Source organism: Miniopterus schreibersii (genome assembly GCF_964146895.1).
Source record: "Miniopterus schreibersii genome assembly, chromosome: 12".
Taxonomy (NCBI): domain Eukaryota; kingdom Metazoa; phylum Chordata; class Mammalia; order Chiroptera; family Miniopteridae; genus Miniopterus; species Miniopterus schreibersii.
Genome location: NC_138112.1, coordinates 37,130,598 through 37,149,354, shown reverse-complemented (window position 1 = coordinate 37,149,354; position 18,757 = coordinate 37,130,598). Strand labels below are relative to the sequence as shown.

Here is an 18,757-nt window from a genome sequence, read left to right as displayed (position 1 = left end):
GCGGCGGCGGCGAGAGGCGGGACTCCAAGTCCCTTCCACCACCCCTCCCCTTTCCTCCCCCGAATTTCCTTATGTCCCTCCTCTTCCTCCCCTCGCCTCCTCCCCAAAGACCGCCCCTCACGTTCAGTTTCAAAAGGCTCGTTGCCCAATGAATAATGGGGTGGGCCTAGAGTGGCGTCGTCGGCTGCCAATGCGCAGGCAGCGAGGGCGGAGCGGCCGGAGCGAGCCTCTGACGGCGGGCGGCGTGTGACGCAGTCTGGCCCTCTGCGCGCTGCGCCCGAGGCGGCGGTCGGTGTCGGTGCTGGTGGCGGTGGCGACGGTTTCGTGGCGGCCGCGCGCTGCTCTCGGAGCGGCGGGTGGCGAACGGGCCTAGGCCTTTACTCCTGGCACTTCCCCTCCCCCACCGCGCCGCGGTAAGTCGGGAGCCGGGATGGTGGCGGCTCGGGACTGCAGGCTCCTCCTCTCTCCTGGGCGGGCGGTGTGCGGCGCTTCCCGGGCCCTCTCGGCGCCCGAGTCTCGCGCGCCGCGCGCACTTCTGCCCTGAGGGAGGGGGCGAGCCCGCGGCTGGGAGGCGCGGCAGGCTCTTCGGGAATTGGGAGAATAAGGCTATATCGGTGCGGTCGGGGCCCCTGGGCTCCCATCGCAACCTACGGTGAGGGAGCGTCCATCTCTCCAGTTGGACTTAATCATGTGCCCGGCGACGACCAGGTGGGCCGGCCCTTTGCGGGTGCAGTCCCTTAAAACCCTGAATATGGTCTCCCAGCTCTTCCTTGACACTCGAGTGGGGTGGGCTTTATTTGCCTTGGCCTCTTCTACCGGGGAAATTGGCAGCTTCAGGGATAGGGTGGGTGGATCTAGAGTTTGTTAGCTTTTTGAAACATCTGAGAATTAAGATCGGGTTAGTGGAGTCTGGAAGATTATTTTCTGGTCCCCCACGTGTTTCATGTAAAGCTAAATGAGAAAGATGGGGTTTTTGGATTACTGTATAGCCATAAGGACCTTAGTAATTAAGCCTGTCTACGCTAGGTCACCGGCAGGGTTTCTAGATGGAGAGGCCCAGGCCCAGGGAAGGGACGGGATTAGCCAGTGCCGGGTCTGACTCAGTCTAGAAATTTGTCTACTACATTATCATGAGGCTGACGCTTCATTTTAGTAGTACCCCAGCCTAGACCATGAGAACTAAACTTAAAAGTTTGTTAAAGGATGTCAGTAATGTTATGTACTGTAAAACGAATAGGTGAGACGGTAAGTTATTGGCTAGTTTCCTGTTCCAAATAAAAAAATTTTATTCTCCTGGGGACCCAGAAGAAGGAGTCCAGTTAGCGACCCACAGCAGTATTGGCATAGAGAACAGAAAATACAGAGGAGACTTAGAAAGGTAGGCAGCAATAATTTGTAGTTCTTTCAACTTGGAACTCATGGCTTCTCTCATACAGAATTCAGAGTTTTGTAGTAGAAGAAGGTGAGAAAATTAAACTCCATTTTGAGAAAGAAACTAAGTGGAAGAAAGAAAAGGCCAGAAAAACCAATGAGCAGTCCCTGTGGCAGCCTTATAAATTAAGAAAGGAACCCTTGTTAACTGGGTGACAGATGGTATGTTTACTTGGTGGAGGAAGTTAGAATTTTAAAAAACAAAATCAGAAGCTGGACAGGATGGAGGGACTAGGAAATACATTGGTAGAACTACTTTTTGACTCCATTAATATTTGATGAGCCCTCACCTGTGTGGCTTGGTTGGAGCGTTGTCCTGTACACCAAAAGGTGGCAGATTTGATTCCTGGTCAGGGCTCATGGGGCAGGCAACCAATTGATGTCTCTCCCTCTCTCCCTTCCTCTGTCTAAAAATCAATTTAAAAAGATTTGATGAAAGTAAGTTAGTTGTCACTTTGGTCCATTTACATCAGTCATATCTTCACTTTGCTCTTGTTTAGATGACAGAGCAAAACTGAAAGAGAGTAGTGTGTAAGAGCCGAAGAGAACTGTAGTCTAAATACTAAGATATGAACAGGGTATGTTCTCTGTGACATTTTCTCAGTCCAAGCATCAGTCTCGTCTGGAAAGCCTTTCCTGGCATCCTCTCCCCTGCAAACTTCCATTAACATGGTTTGATATTTCTGTTTATAGCACAAGTAATTTTGTTTTAGCTGTTTGTCTTTTTATTAGTATGTGGTAAATATTTCTGTCTTATCTTTATATTCAGGTTGTTTGGCACATAGTAGGCTCTCAGTGTGTTTGCTTGAATGAGTAAACAAATATGGAAGAGTTAAACCTAAAAATAGCCTGTAAAGAAGCTGTGTATTTATGTGCTCCTGAAATAGGGGGCCAGGATAAGAGAACCCATACCATTTATATGTTACATGGTGCTTAGGTACCTGACTTTATTCATGCCTACCAACTCCTAGATAGCTAAGAGCAAGTAGAACATTCAGTAAACCACATTCACAGCTTAAAAAAAAAAATTAGTTATATTATTTTATTGCGATATTATTTTTATGGTGGTAGTTAACCTAGGAAGTAAGGGATAGTAATACTGATGTTTAATTTCTAATAAAGACCACATCTGTAATTATGGAATTTGTTGAAAGGTTAGAGGACTTAGAAATTCAGAGATTAAACAATAGGTATTAGAGGCAAGGTATGTAAATGTTTCTTGAAAATTTGGTGCATTTTTTGTGTTCAGAATTGAACCTAAGTACAATAAGTCCTCACTTAGCATCGTTGATAGGTTCTTGGAACTGTAGTGAAACTACGTATAACACAACCAATTTGACCATAGGCTAATTGATATAAATGTGTTAAATTCTTGTGACACCTCATAAACATTGTAACAAAATGATGTTGAACTAAATGAAGTTACTCAAGGATCCACTGTGTTTGATATAGTATGTCTCTAGAGCAAGGTTTCTTGGCCTTGACACTGTTGACATTTTGAGCCAGGTTATTCTTTATTGTGGGGGAGCTGTCTTCTCTATTGTAGGATGTTTAGCAACATTCCTGGCCTCTCTACCCATTAGATACCCGTAATACCCCCTTCCCAAGTTGTAACCATCCAGAATGCCTCCAGACATTGTCAAATGTCCCCTGCAAGGCAAAATTGCCTCTGATTGAGGCCACTCCTCCAGAGACTATTCCCAATACGTATTTTAGTGAAATCATACCTTTATGTTGCCTGATGGATGCTTGTAAAGTCAGCTAATAAGTTGCGTTTTGTTAAAATTGTCCTTGAAAAACCTTTAAATTGTTGACATCTGGTATTGGGAAGCTGCAGAGTCCTAGACTCATTTTCTTCAGTTTCTCCTTTCATTTCTGTGGTAGCCTCCTATTCTCCGGTATAGGAACGGTCAGAGTCTTGTTTGAAAGGGAATAGACCATTGGGTAAGTAAAGCAAAGCAGTATGTATCTATTTTTGTGAAAGAGGGCACAGGAGCTTGTAGTTGAATTGATGTAGTTAAATGTGATGCTTTGTGATTCCATTATTTTTCCATTTCACTGATGTACATAAATATGAACTGCTAAGAGGCTTCGTCCCATTGTACTGACACTAAAGACTTTAATAAATACTGATAATTGCCATGTTGAAGAGTTTGTGCTTAATTCAGTGAAGTGTGGAACAATTACAAATTTTCAGTAGAGAAATAAAAATTGCTTTTTAAAATATAGCTCTAATTAGCTAAGTCTGATACTAAAAGTGAGTTTAAGCCGTGGGCAATGTAGGGTAGGTTGGAAGATGTGGAACTGTAGGTCTGTTATAGCAAGTCTAGGTGAGCAGGTCTCAAAGTTTGAGGTCTCTGGATTCCTTTATGCTTTTAAAACTTGTAGAAGACTCCAAACAGCTTTTATTTATGTGGGTTCTATCTACTGGTATTACTGTACTAGAAATTAAAACAAATTTGTAAAAGATTTATTGATTTCAAAAATAATCAATTAATTTGTTAACATTACAATTTTATGAAAAATTGCTAAAAATTTAGTGACAAAGGTGGTGTTATCTTACATTTTTGTAAATCTCATTAATATCTGGCTTATTGGATTTGCAGCTCTTCTTTTGCATTAATGGTTATGTTGTTTTGGTTGAAGTATGAACAAAATCCAGCTTTATACAGATATTGGAAAAGGGAGGAGAGTGTTTGTTTAGTTTTTTACAGTTTAGATGACTTTAATAATTAAAGGGGGATTTTTCAAGTAGCCTTTTCAAGTAATTGTAGATACTCTTTGACACTATACTCAAACCTTTTTAAAGATTGTTGCAATATGGAATCTGAAACTATATCATTGGACTTTTATACTCGTACATTAAAATTCATTTGCTCCTGCATTTTGTTTGTTTTTTAAATATATCTTTATTGATTTCAGAGAGAGGAAGGGAGAGGGAGAGAGATAGAAACATCAATGATGAGAGAGTCATTGATCGGCTGCCTTCTGCATGCCCCTGACTGGGGATCGAGCCCTCAACAGGGGCATGTGCCCTGACTAGGAATCGAACCCTGATCTCCTGGATCCTAGGTCGACACTCAACCGCTGAGCCACGCCCGGCTGGGCTGCTCTTGCATTTTGAATGGATGTTAACCATGCATGATTTTATGACATTATGCTTTGGTCATTTAGAAATCGTTGGTTCACTGAGTTACACAGCTCTTCCAAATGTTGACAAATTTAATTGTGTTATACAGTTGTTAATGTTTTCACTCAACTCATCAGATGAGTCTTTAGGAGTTAGGAAGCTTCTTTGAAAGGGCTCTACTGTACCCAGCCCTCTTTATTTTTGCCAGGGCAGCTTCTGCTGATGTCTGTATTATGTACTGGCTTCCATAGCTAAAAATATTTGAAAACCATTGATCAAGGGAAAAGAATCAAGTGCCTGGGGGGAGAAAAAGAATCGAGTGCCTGAATTAGGACTGTTTGTTCTGGAAGGGAATGTGTTGTAGCCACCCATCATTTCACACCTTTGTTTAGTCTTGCTTCCATGTGCTTCTTTGCACAGATCACTGTTATTTACACACCTATCTCTTCTTGCTGGAGTAAGCCTCTTAAGAAATAAATAGGAAAGTGTGTTTGTAAATAATAAATGTGAGTAATTAGGAATGAGGCTAGAGATGTGAGATGAGTGGGAGAGGATGGATGATCAGAATGACCTTAGTATATTGTGTATGGGGAGGTGCGTATGTGTGTGTTTGTTTTTGTCATTTGCAGTGGTGCTTTATGGTTGTATTAAATGGTTAGTAGATGACAATGAAATAAATTGTATTGGGAAATAAATTGTGTTATGTATGGAGTTCTGATTAGGCATTGATCGATCATGGTTTAGAGTGGGAGAAATTATTACACTTTATTAATTAAAAATATTGTAAAATGTTGGTTGAAAAACGAAACCTGCTTTTAAGGAGCTCTAGTTTGAGGCAACTTTGTCCTAACAGTCCTTTAGTGTAGGCCATATAATGTCTATTGTTTAGATGTAGAAATTGAGGTCTAAGAGGTTGAGTATCAGTGACTTAAGTACAATTACACATAGCAAGCAAGTGGCAAAGGTTTTTCATTCCTTTTTTAACTTTTTATTTTGAATTAATGTTAGATTTATAGAGAATTGCAAAGGTAATAAGGGGCAGAATTTTAAATACAGATTTGTCTCAATCCAAAGCTAATGTACTTTTTTCGTTACTGTTTTTTTTTAAATGAGGATTATGTTAAGAGGATGAAAAAAATGCTACTCAGCCTTATAAGGAAGGAGCTATAGTAGATACTAAGGATTATTTTAAATTAATTTACACCTTAATGGGAGAAATTGAGTAAAATCAAGATGCTTTTTACCAGAGCTCATATACTCAAGTGTCAAGTATAACAACATATATTGCATAACTACAAACAGCTGGGAGGCATTTAGTTTATGTAACAGGGCTTGGAAAGGGGAAGGGGAAGTGTTTCTGAAGGATCTAATCTTGAACAGTCTTGTGAAGTAGGTGAGGTTCGAGCAGCAATTTTTGAAAGAAAGGGGGACATAGTTTATAGAGAAAAAAATGAATGTCTTAAAGGGAAAAATGGTTTGATCTGGGGATCAATCATAGGAAGGATACAGTAAGACAATTCAGAGGATAGCAGATAATTTTTCTGAGATGTGATGTTAGGTGATTAAGTTTAGACTGATCTCTTCTTCCTGGAATTCTATCTAACTCTCCCATCCTTCCTCACTCACTCATTTTAGGTAAAAAATGAACATTTTCCCATTCAATTTAAGTGTAGATGCTAATTCCTGCCTTTTCTGGTACTTTTGTGAAGATCAGATGAGAGTATATGAAAAAGTACGTTGTAAAATTGGAAAGTACTAGTCCATTCATCTAACAAATATTTATTGTTTTTGCTCTTTGTATCAGTGAATGATACAAAGGAACTCAGTGAAATGGAAAGGAAAAATTACAGGCATACTTTATTTGTTGCGTTTCATAGATGTTTCATTTTTTTTACAAATCAAAGGCAAGACCCTCCTCCAGCAAAAAAATTGTGACTCGTTTTATTGCGACATTAGCTTTTTGCAGTGGTCTAGAATGTCCAAGGTGTAACTATACTTCCCATTGTGTAACTTGTTTGTTGTCAGAGAGCATCAAGCTTGCCTAGTCATTCAGATAGCACTTAGAGTTGGCAGTTGCTTAGGTATTACCATGTGTCAGAGTCCATCACTTTTCTGGAAGAAAACAAAGTTTTGTCATTGTGCCCAGAGTTCACACAGCTCACAAAAGTTGGATGTATAAACCAGGACATTAATTTATTGAGCTTCGTTCGGGACAGTAGGGGGATACTCAACTGCTGGTGTCTGTTATTAAGGCTACCTCTTTCTTGTATCGTACAGTCTGAATTATTAATTAGAAGATTAGGCAGAGAGAGCATAGTAAATTTTAAGGGCATTGTCTCTTACTGTATAGCACTATTTCATTTTGATTTTTTTTCTTTCTAAATATGCCTCATTAAAGAAAAATACAATGAATGTATGTTCATCCATAAAGGAAGTGGTTAACCTTTGTAGGAAAGTTCATCTAGTCTACGGGGATACCTTGTAAATTGTCTGTCTCTAAGAAATAGTACTTTTCTAGTGACTAGAACTTCCATGTTTACCAGAGAAGTGTCTCTTTTCCCCTGATAGTGTTGGATCAAAACTTCCAAATTTTTGTTTTATTTTTTTCAGTTCTCACCTGAGGATATTTTTTCCATTGCTTTTTCAGAGAGTGGAAGGTGGGGAGAGAGAAACAGAGAGAGACATTGATGTGAGAGAGACACATCAATTGGTTGCCTCCCACATGTGCCCTGACTGGGGCCAGGAATCGAGCCTGCAACCAAGGTATGTACGGTTGGTGGGAATCGAACCCGGGATCCTTCAGTCTGTAGGTCAACACTCTAACCACTGAGCCAAACCAGCTAGGGCAAAACTTCCAAATTTTGATTTTATATCCTCCTTACTTATAGTGACTGCAAAGTCGCTTCCCTTTAGTTGTCAGTGTTCTTTCTCTAGGACAGCTCTAGATTCTGGGCTCTAGGGGTACAGCTAGTGTCAGTGGAGTCACGTATCACATAGCAACAGGGAAATGCATCATTAGGTGATTTCATTGTGCCAGCATCATAGGGTGCACTTACACAAACCTCGATGGTATAGCCTATTACAGCTTGTGTACAATATTATATTAGTTTCAGGTGTACACCTACACACCTAGGCTATACAATATAATCTTACGGACCACCATCAGATATGCAGTCTCTTGTTGACTGAAACATCGTTAGGTGGCAGATGACTGTAATAGCTTTGTGATCTGGGGCACATTACTTCTTGTGCCTCAATTTCACCATTTGAAAAATAGGGGTAAAAATACCTCACTGGATTCTTGGAAAATTTATATGAGATAATTCATAAAAAGTGCTTAGAACAGTGCCTGGGAAATGGTAAGAACTCAGATGCTAACTAGTATCAGTCCAAGAATGTGTGACATGCCTTTAAACTTGAGTTGATTTAGAAGCTCCACACATTTCAGTCCCTAGGATTACTTCTTTCTCTTTTTTTGAGTGGATTTTGTACTTTTTTCCAAATGGGAAAATAATGCAAATATTTATATCCTGTAAATCTTTTGTTGCTGTTAATAGAGGAAGCAAACATTAAGAAAATTCTCTGCCCCATGTCCCATTTCCTTTCCTCACTCCAGAGAGAGAGAAACTTCGATGTGAAACATCAATTGGCTGCCTCCTGCATGTCCACTACCAGGGGTCAAGCCCAAAACCCACACATGTACCCTGATCAGGAATCAAACCTGCAACCTCTTGATACACAGGACAATGCCCAGCCAACTTAGCCACACTGGCCAGGTCCTCTTTACTTTTACTATGTATATATGTATCCATAAATATCAGTGTATTGACTTTTCTGTGTTACATAAAGAATCTGTCAAATGTATCTTTTCACAACTTGCTTTTTCCTTAAACATTTTTTACTTGAAATAACTCTCATAGGGTAACTTTGTCCTAATGTTTTGTTGATACCAAATCCTAGGTACATACTTAGCAGAGTGCTCTGATTCACTCCTATTGTTGGGTAACTTAAGGTTAATGGCATCACTACAAAATAAACTGATAAGTACATTTATTATATGATTACCATATGAGGGAAACTGGGTGTGGTGTTGAGATATAAGGCCAGACAGGATAGGTATACAAATACCCATTCTTACCTGTGTTACGTTGTCTTATGCTCTTTCCCTTCTCTTCCTAGTTCCTCAAGGCCCAGTTCACATTCTAAATCCCCAGGAATTTTTCTCTCACATTTCCTGTTCATTTTCTGACTTAATTTGACTTTCTATTGTGCTTCCTGACACTTAACATGCCCTTCAAGTTTTTAATGTATAGGTCCTTTCTCTGATTATATCAGAAGTTACAAGCTCAAAACTTGTTGGGGCCCGGCAGCTGATGGAAATGAATGATACTGGGTGGATATTGTGGCACATTGGAGAGTATATGGCTCTGACCTAATATTTTTTATTATTAGTTGATTTTTAGGGATGGGGAAGAGAGAGAAACGTCAATTTGTTCCACTTATTTATGCATTCATTAGTCAATTCTTATATGTGCCGACCAGCGATCGAACCCACAACCTTGGCATGTCAGGATGATTGTCTAACCAACTGAGCTACCTAGTCAGGGCCTGTATGGCTCTGTCCTAAGGGTGCAGTTGCTACTAAGCTCCAGACTGTTATTGCCGTGATGTGATTATACTCTAGTTTGTTCATCATCAGGTTTTTCATGAAAAGTCTAAAATCTGTTTTTCTGACATTTTCCTATTTTAAATGTTATCAGCTAATTTAAGATAATATTACATATACATGAGCATTCTTCCATACATATATATGTAGGTGTATGATATGCCATATATACATACATATATGTACTCACAAACATACATATACACATACACATACATACATAAAAGGGTGTTCCCCCAAAATGTATACATACTTTAACAGCTGATAGCTCAGTTTTGAAAATGAAATGTATTTTAATAAACACTGCCTTTATAATTATTCAAAGTGTGTATATACATTTTTGTGGGGACACCATGGGTGTGTGTGTATATATGCCAAACAAAAAAGTGTCTGCTGGTTTTGTATCCAGCCATTTTGTGATCTCTTTCTTTTTGCAACCTCTGGATTAGATGATAAATTCTACCAGGAATCTTCCCTTTCGTGACTTCCTTTCGTTGTCAGAATTAATCAATCTAGGATAAATTTCTAAAGTAACTTGATCATTCAGTCTGTGTTTAAAAAACACAGTAGTGGTGATTGTCATTAAATTAGAAAATGAGTACATCTTTGTTTCAGACACTGCCAGATTCTGGGATAGTAAATTATACTGTCCCTGTCCTGGAGAAGTTCATTGTGTATTAGGGAAGACTGAGGGGGTTCATAGGTTGAGTTCCTTGGGAAGCATACTTTGAGTTACAGATAATCCTGCATGAGTTTTACTAGAGAGTGCTCTTGGGATCACCACCTGTGCGAGAGAGAAGGAAGCAGGAATGAGGGGACAGAAACAGAGTTATGATAATGTTTGGGGGTTTTTTGGTCATTTTTTTTCTCTTTAAATTACAGTTGATATACAATATTTTATTAGTTTCAGGTGTAAAATCCCATGATTAGACACTTATACACCATACGAAGTGATCACTCCAATACATCTAGTACCCATCTGACACCATAAATAGTTATTACAATATTATTGACTATATTCCCTTTGTTATACTTTACATCCCTGTGACTGTTCTGTAACTACCAATTGGTACTTCTAAATCACTTCACTTTTTTAACCCATCCCCCTGCCCGCACCCCATGCCCATCTGGCAACCCTCAAAATGTTCTCTGTATCAGTGGGTCTGTTCTGCTTGTTTGTGTCTTTTCTTTTGTAGATTCCACATATAAGTGAAGATATAAGTGAAGTCATCTGGTATTTGTCTTTCTGTCTGACTTATTTTACTTAGCATAATACCTTCTAGGTTCATCCATCTTTGTTGCAAATGTCAAGATTTCATTATTTTTTATGGCTGAATCATATTCCATTGTATATGTGCACCACTTTTTTTTTAAGTTTTTTAAATTTCTATTTATTTTTAAATATATCTTTATTGACTTCAGAGAGAGGAAGGGAGGAGAGAGTTGAAACATCAATGATGGGAGTGTTGTCATTGATCTGCTGCCTCCTGCACACCCCAGACAGGATTGAGCCTGCAACCCGGGCATGTGCCCTGACAGGGAATCGAACCCTGATCTCCTGGATCCTAGGTCGATGTTCAACTGCTGACCCACACCCGGCTGGGCTTTTTTTTTTTTTTTTTAATAGGTTTTCGATTTCTTGCTCTCTCTCTTCTGGCATCCCCATGATGCAAATGTTGGTGTGCTTGAAGTTGTCCTTAGAGGCTTTTTGCATTATCCTCGTATTTTGGACTCTTTTTTTTTTTTATATACATATTTCTTTTGCAATTTCAGAGAGAGATAGAAACATCAATAATGAGAGAGTCATTGATTGGCTGCCTCCTGCACGCCCCCCATTGGGGATCGAGCCTGCAACCTGGGCATGTGCCATGACCGGGAATCGAACCTTGATCTCCTGGATCATAGGTTGATGCTCAACTGCTGTGCCACGTTCGCCGAGCTCTTTTTTCTTTTTGATGTTCTGATTGGGTGTTTTCTGCTTTCTTATATTCCAAATCACTGATTTGATTCTCTGCTTCATCTGGTCTTCTGTTGAGTCCCTATAATTTAGTCTTCATTTCAGTTAGTGTACCCTTCGTTTTTTTTATGGCTTCCATGTTCTTTTTTCATACTGCTGAAGTTCTCACCAAGTTCTTTGAGCATCCTTATAACTGTTGTTTTGAACTCTGTACCTGGTAGTTTGCTTGCCTTTGTTTCATTTCTTTTTATGGAGATTTCTCTTGTTCTTTCGTTTGGGACCTGTTTCTTTGTCTCCTCATTTTGGCTGCTTCCCTGTGTTTGTTTCTATGTATTAGGTAGAGCTGCTACATCTCCTGAACTTGGTAGAGTGCCCTTATGTAGTAGGTGTTCTGTAGGACCTGTGGTCACCCAAGCTGGGCTCTCCATTTGTGCCCCTGTGTGAAGGCACTGATCTGTTGTAGTTGAGCCCTGATTGCTGTTGAGATATGACTGGGAGAGATTGACACACACACACACACACACACACCCTGCTCTAGGCCAGTTGGCTCTGAGGGCCAGTTGGCTCTGAGGACCTGTTGCTCTGCAGGGGCCGACCCCATGGAGCAGGACTCGCTTCAGTGGGGCTTTGGTGCCTACCAAATCTGGCCCTTGAGTGTGTCACTCATAGAGGTGTTTGAGTTGTAATCTGGCATGGTCTGAAGCTATTCACCAGGTGCACTGGCTCTGGGGCCTCCTGGGAGGTGCAAGGTCAGCCACCTCCTGTGCCCTGCCTGGGGCCATCCAGCATGAGCTATAGAGCAATCAGCAGGTGGCTGGGATTGGAGTTGCCTGGGAGAGGCCAAGTTGTGAGCCAAGGAGACTGGCTGCTGCTAGTACCAGGCCTGGCGCCATTTAGCAAGAGTTATGGGGCATGCAGAGGCCAGATGTTGCTTGTTTGAGAGATTTTAGGATAGCCTGAAGCATGAGCCAATACTGGCTTTTTAAATGGAAAAGCCACTGGAAATGGCTTGGGTGGGCTTGAAGGTGGTTGGGTGGGGCAAGGTCTCAGGGAATCTTCAGGGTGGGGCAAGAAGTGTTAGCCAGGTTGATGGAGACTCAGATATGGCGCCCACCTGTGGCTTCTGTGGAGGGAGGGCTCAGGAAAGGAACAATGGCCTCTTCCAGTACTTATGCAAGGGAGAAAGCTGCTGCTCCAGCTCTTGTCCTGATGTCAGACAATTCAGTTCCTCCTTGTATGTTGTTGGTGCCTTTTGAGCTGCTGCCCTAGTGCTGGAACTCAGTGCAAGTGAGCCTGAGTAAGTTTGTGTGCAGGCCCTATAAGAGGAATTCCTGGGACTCCAGGATCCCTCTCTCACTCAGCCACAATCTCCACTGGTTTTTATAGGCAGAAGTTATGAGGCCTTCTCTTCCTGGCACTGGAACCATGGGTTGGGAGTTCTGATATGGGGCTGGGACCCCCTTGCTCCTTAGGGAGGACCTCTGAAGCCAAGATATTCCTCCCAGTTTTTAACTGCCACATGTGGGTGTGGGACCAGCCCATTTCTCATCTCCCCCCTCCTACCAGTCTTGATGTGACTTCTTTATATTCTTAGTTATAGGACTTCTGTTCAGCTAGATTTCAGGCGTTCTGAATAATGGTTGTTTCTGTAATTTAGTTGTAATTTTGATGTGGTTGTGGGAGGTTCCAAGTACTGCTGTTACCTATTCTGCTATCTTGACCAGAACCAGCTGTGATACTGTTTTGATAAATGTCTCAGCCAATCTCATGGAGAGTATGAAGATGGGATCACCCTTTAGAGTTATTTCAAGGTGGAGCAAAGTGTCCTGGCTTTTGGATATGGGCAATCCTAGAAACAGGTTGTTATTTTGGGTGAGGCAGCACTCTTCAGCAGAGGCAGTTCTGAAGAGGACTGACAGCTGAGGGCTGTCTTCTGGTAGTACTTTTCAGCAGCTGGGACCACAAATCATTCAGTTCTAAAGGTAGATCTGTGGCCCGGCCAGGCATGGCTCAGTGGTTGAGCATTGACCTGTGATCCAGGAGATTAAGGTTCGGGGCACATGCCTGGGTTGCAGGCTCGATCCCCAGCAGAGGGTGTGCAGGAGGCAGCCGATCAATGACTCTCTCATCAATGTTTCATTCTCTATTTTTCCCTCTCCTTTCCTCTCTCTGAAATCAGTAAAGATATATTTTAAATAAATAAAGGGAGATCTGTGGACGCTCTCAGTGTCCATTATAGGGAGTCAGGGTCAAGATGATACATGTAAACAAATCATAAAGTGCTGTGGAAATGTGGAAGCCCAGAGGAATGATTGACTGATTACAAGAGGGAGTTAGGGAAGCTTATAGAAGAGGTGCCATTTGAGCTAGGTTTTAAAGAATGAATTAGTGGGTGGTTTGGTATGGGCATGGGTAGAGAGGGGGGCATATTTAATTGAGTCTGTGACATTTCATAGCATAGCCAAGAAAATGAATGATTTGTTTGAAGAGCAAAGGGTTAAATGTGTTAGTCATTCCTTAATTTCTAGCAATCATAAAAAATCATGAGGCTTTTTTCCCCCTTCAAAATCTTGGTTTGCTTTCATGGTAATAATTTTAAAAAAAACATTTAGAATCTCAGTATGATCAGGGTTGAGACTAAGCCAAGCTCATCCTTGCCAGAACCAAAAAGATAGGCTGAGCTTGAGTGAGATGCTTTTTTCCAGCAGTCTAAATTGGGTTTGGTCTTTGCATTGTGCCTTGTTCTTGCATCTGGAACAGATAAATTTTCTTAATACTACATATGTTCTTGTTGCATAGTATATTCCTTCCTAAGATTAAAGGTGTCCATGGGAAGTCAGAAGATCGGTGAAACTTTAACCTTGGGAAACTTGCTAAACATCTGATTCTGTTCTCTCATCTGTAAAATATAGGTTGTAATGCATAATATCCTTTCAGAGTTGTTGGGATAATATATAAGAGCTTATAAACTGAGGTGTTTCCCAGGATATTTTATTACTACTTAAAATCCCTTTTGAAATATATGTGTGTGAATCTAGTTTTCTGTGTTAGGATAAGATTATTAAAAATCAAATTTTTATTGTTAGGAGCTATGGGATTTGGACTGTTGAACCACCTGGTGCCACTAAAATCTTCTGTAAGGACCAGTTTCATAGAGAAAAACTACATTACTCGGTTTTTTAATCCTGGCATGTTTGTGTCATAGATGATGTCAGATTTACATGAACAAATTATTTTTTGTGGGGGTGAATAAGAAAATGGATGGCAAATTTAGCATAACTGTAATACAACTCATAGTTTTTGCCTTACTAATCATGGATCAAAAAACTTAGTAAAAAGTTACAGGAAAGTGGGCAGTAACCCAAGAAAGTAGTGTGAGAGATTGCAATTAAAATGATTTGGTCCAGACATCTAACCCCTAGCACAACTGTCAATTCTGAATGAACTTTAAAAAGCATAGATATATAGATAGACTCATGGAGGCCTAGACTTCTGCAAAGTGCTTCCAAGAACATTTTCTCTGGAAAAGAGAACCAGTTAATATGGTAAAGGCCCATTCTGTAACTTTATGACACCTGATAAATCGGGAAGGCAGGAAACTTAGAACAGATCTTATTACTGAAAGAGAAATGATAATCACATGAAATGCAGCCTCTAGTTCCAAGGGAATGCATTAGAGTCACTTGAGGAGCCTTTCAGGATAACAATTGTCTACGTCTGAACCCTGGATATTTTGGTTCAGTTATTTCTAGAGTGGGATCTAGGGTGGATGTAGTTTGAAAAGTTTGTCAGCTGATTCTAATGTGGCCCTCTTAGACCACTAGTTTCAGTGAGCTTTGTTTAATCAGAGGAGTTATTAAATCCCTAGATGTTGGGAAGGAGACCTAAATGTTGGAGTTTTTTTCTAGGATAGTTTAGGGGACATAATATTCTATTTTATAGAATATTAATTTCTATAAAAGCATTAGGTATTTAAGGACAACTTCATTTTTCCTAATGTCGCACAAAATGTTTCAGGTGTTAGAATACATTAGAACAAAAAACATTTAATTTTATACAAGGCATGATTTTACTAGAAGGGATAAAAACTGCATTATGTGTATATAATAGGAAAGTCATAGTACCTGTCAAAAAAATCCAAATAAGCATGATTAATGAGTTTTTATATTAAAAGTAGCTTACTCATTATTTTCTTGTCTGCTGGCAGGTAAGTGGTAGCAGTTATCTTAAGTTTAAGGAAAATTTATGGAAGGGAAAACCTTTTTACTTTTGAGTAAATGATACATTTAAATTGTTTTTCTTGAAATTGAGGCGAAAACCCCCAAACTTTCCTTTTGTATTTGTGAAACACTTTGATCCAGTTCATTAAGTGACTGGGTGCATAGTTTAGATACTGCAGGTATCATTCATGTGAGGTTGGGGAGTTTTCACCAAAGGTATTCTCTAATGTTCTCAGGAGTAGTAGAAAATAGATAAGTAGGAAATCATAGAGGGTAGTCTTAAGAAATAATCTCCAAGAGAATGTCATGGTACCAGGGTCTCTGGGATTTGGAGATGGGAAGAGGGGCAAGTGTAATTTTGAAAACATTTTATATACAAAAGGGGGGGCACTTTTTACAGTGCAAACTGTTGAAAATAAGCAAAAATTTTAGCTTCTCAAGTCATTAGGATAACAGAATTATCATTGTAATTTTTTATGGGAATTGTACATAACCTCCATGGTGAGCCATGTCAAAATCTGGCATAGTGGACCTGAAATTGTCATTAAAAGGATAGGCTTAGGTTTAAAGAAGGTTGGAAAATACTGTTTTAAAGGAATGTTTTTTGGTGGGATCTGAAGTTTAAGCTCATTTTATGCTATTTATTCAGCTCAGTTTTCAAGGTCTATTTTATCATACAGAGAGTTTTAGGATATTGAGAGTGGGTAAGCATTATGCTACAATTTGAACAGGCCTAAGGGAGTTAATGGCCTGATAACATTTTATGAAACAATTGCATTGTATTCTTTGGTGATAATTATACAGTGATAATTTTTTCTTCTTTCCAGCTTTCTGAAGCAGACTCATTTTGAAGATGTTCAATAAGTCATTTGGAACACCCTTTGGGGGTGGTACAGGTGGCTTTGGCACAACTTCAACATTTGGGCAGAGTAAGTTTTAAAAAAAAAATTGGGGGAGGAAATCTTAAGCTATTCTTAAGAACACATTCCCTCATTTTTAAACTGTTAAAAAATTTTTTGTGTGGGTTTTGTTGAGGCAACATTGGTTAATAACATAAGTTTCAGGTATACAACTACCAAAAGTTTAGTTTTTGTCGCCATACATTTACTCATTTAGCCCTCCCCTCAACCTCCCCATCACTTTTGCTAACCACCAATCTGATGTCTGTATCTGAGTGGCTTTGTTTTGTTTCATTTGTTCTTTTGTTGTTTTGTTTTATATTCCACATATGAGTGAAACCATACAGTTTTTGTCCTCTTTTTATCTAATTTCACTGAGTGTAATACCCTTAAGCTCCATTCATGTTGTCACAAATGGCAGTATTTCATTTTTTTATGACTTAGTGGTATTTCATTGTGTGTGTGTGTGTGTGTGTGTGTGTGTATTTGTGTGTATATGTATCTCTCACATCTTTATCCATTCATCAATCGATGGACACTTAGGTTATTTCCATATCTTGGCTATTGTAAATAATGCTGCAATGAACATAAGAGTGCATATATCTTTTCAAATTAGTGTTTTCATACTCTTCAAATAACTACCCAGTGGAAGAATTGCTGGTTCATATAGTAGTTTTTAATTTTTTGAGGATTTTTAAAAAGCATAACTACAAACCTCAATCATGCCTAGTAAAAATGACAATGGAGAAAAATTTTCAGATGTCTCCTGACCTCTTAAAGTACTCTACATCTAGGTTCTTGGTTTTTAAACTAAGTGCCCCTAAGAGTCACCTTTCCCCCCTCAAAGTACATATTTCCCATTATAGAACTATGGAATTACGATCTCTGGGGTTGGAACCTGAACATACATATTTTGAAAACACTTCCCAGGTCATTCTGATATGCCCCCCAAATTAAGGACCATTCATTCCATTGACTATGGAGTGTACTATGTGTGAAGAGAATTTTAACACTTTAATTTTGATGATTTTACTTTTGTATGTAATTCAGTCACTGGTTACCTTGACACACTTTTTTTTTTAACCTACCTATAACTTTTATTGAAGCCATACCTTTTCAGTTTGTTTTTTTACTTTACCTGGGGACAGTGAATAAAATGTGGCTTAATTTTAACTATAATTAGTAGTCTAATGGCTTAATTTTAACTATAATTAGTAGTCTAATGGAATTTTGAAAAAAAAATGTTTAGATGAGGGTAAGGGGGAGAGATTAACCAAAGAACATATATGCATAGCCAGTGGACACAGACATTCGTGTGGGGAAGACCTGGGGTGGGCTGGGGGTGGGGGAAATGGGGGGACATCTATAATTCCGTCAACAGTAAATTTAAAAAATAGCTTAGACAAATAGATTATACCAATAGTCCTATCCAAATGGGGAATATTAAGAAATATTAATGTTCTTTTTCATGGTGTTACCTGATTAAGATCTTATTTTTATTCTGGATTTGGCTTTTTCAGATACTGGCTTTGGCACTACTAGTGGAGGGGCATTTGGAACATCTGCATTTGGTTCCAGCAACAATACTGGAAGCCTCTTTGGAAATTCACAGACCAAACCAGGTAGGGCTTTTATTTGGAATAAGGGTTGGTTTATTCATAGCTGATATAGGACTTTACAAAGTGGCTCTAATATGTCTATATAACTGTTTTTTTACCCCTCTTCATTTCCCAGGAGGATTATTTGGTACCAATTCATTTAGCCAGCCAGCTACCTCCACAAGCACCGGCTTTGGGTTTGGCACATCAACAGGAACATCAAATAGCTTGTTTGGAACTTCAAGCACAGGGTCCAGTCTTTTCTCATCCCAAAACAATGCCTTTGCACAAAATAAACCAACTGGCTTTGGGAGTAAGTAGGACATCTGCATCTAACAATTTGATTTGCCTAATGGATTTTTTTCTCTTCTCTTCCCTGTGTTCAACCCCTCCTGTTTTTTCCCTCCAGATGGCTTCAGAAACACAGGGAGAAGAAAACTTGCAAATGTATCGAAAGTTTAATATACTGGAAAGGAGGGGGGAGATGTACATCTCTTTAAGAATGGAAATCAGAGAATCATTAGTATTTAAGGGATAGGCAGAGGTAGAGGGCACTTGATAATAATAGATAATGTAATGACCAGAGATAGGATGAAAAACCAAGTCAGAGTTGTGTCAAAAGTATTAAGATAGGAGAATTTCAAGGAAGCATGTGTGTAGTCAACAGTATTGTATGGCATGGGCACCTTCTTGTCTCCTCTCCGTTTTACATTGGTATGGAGAGGCTAAAGCCACAGTGACATATACTGGCCATGGCATGGTTATTCCTCCATTTCTTGCCCATGGCAGATATTTTTAATTGATTGCTTCTCCCTCTTTTTTTGTCTGAATGTGGCCTGGGGATGCTTCTCTACAT

At 39.6% G+C, this 18,757-nt stretch overlaps 1 protein-coding gene across 8 annotated transcripts in view; it reads left to right on the top strand.

Annotated features, from left to right (window-relative positions):
* Positions 1 to 273: 273 nt before the first annotated feature.
* Positions 274 to 18,757, top strand: part of NUP98 (nucleoporin 98 and 96 precursor) — a gene marked incomplete at its 3' end in the record, with an annotated part of 99,270 nt that continues 80,786 nt past the window's right edge. For all 8 annotated transcript variants that reach the window (XM_081154979.1, XM_081154982.1, XM_081154983.1 and 5 more), the window contains exons 1-4: positions 274 to 413; positions 16,232 to 16,333; positions 17,824 to 17,925; positions 18,038 to 18,214. In XM_081154979.1, coding sequence (XP_081011105.1) covers positions 16,258 to 16,333; positions 17,824 to 17,925; positions 18,038 to 18,214 — 355 coding nt within the window. In that variant the 5' untranslated portion in view covers positions 274 to 413; positions 16,232 to 16,257. The remainder of the gene's footprint in view (positions 414 to 16,231; positions 16,334 to 17,823; positions 17,926 to 18,037; positions 18,215 to 18,757) is intronic.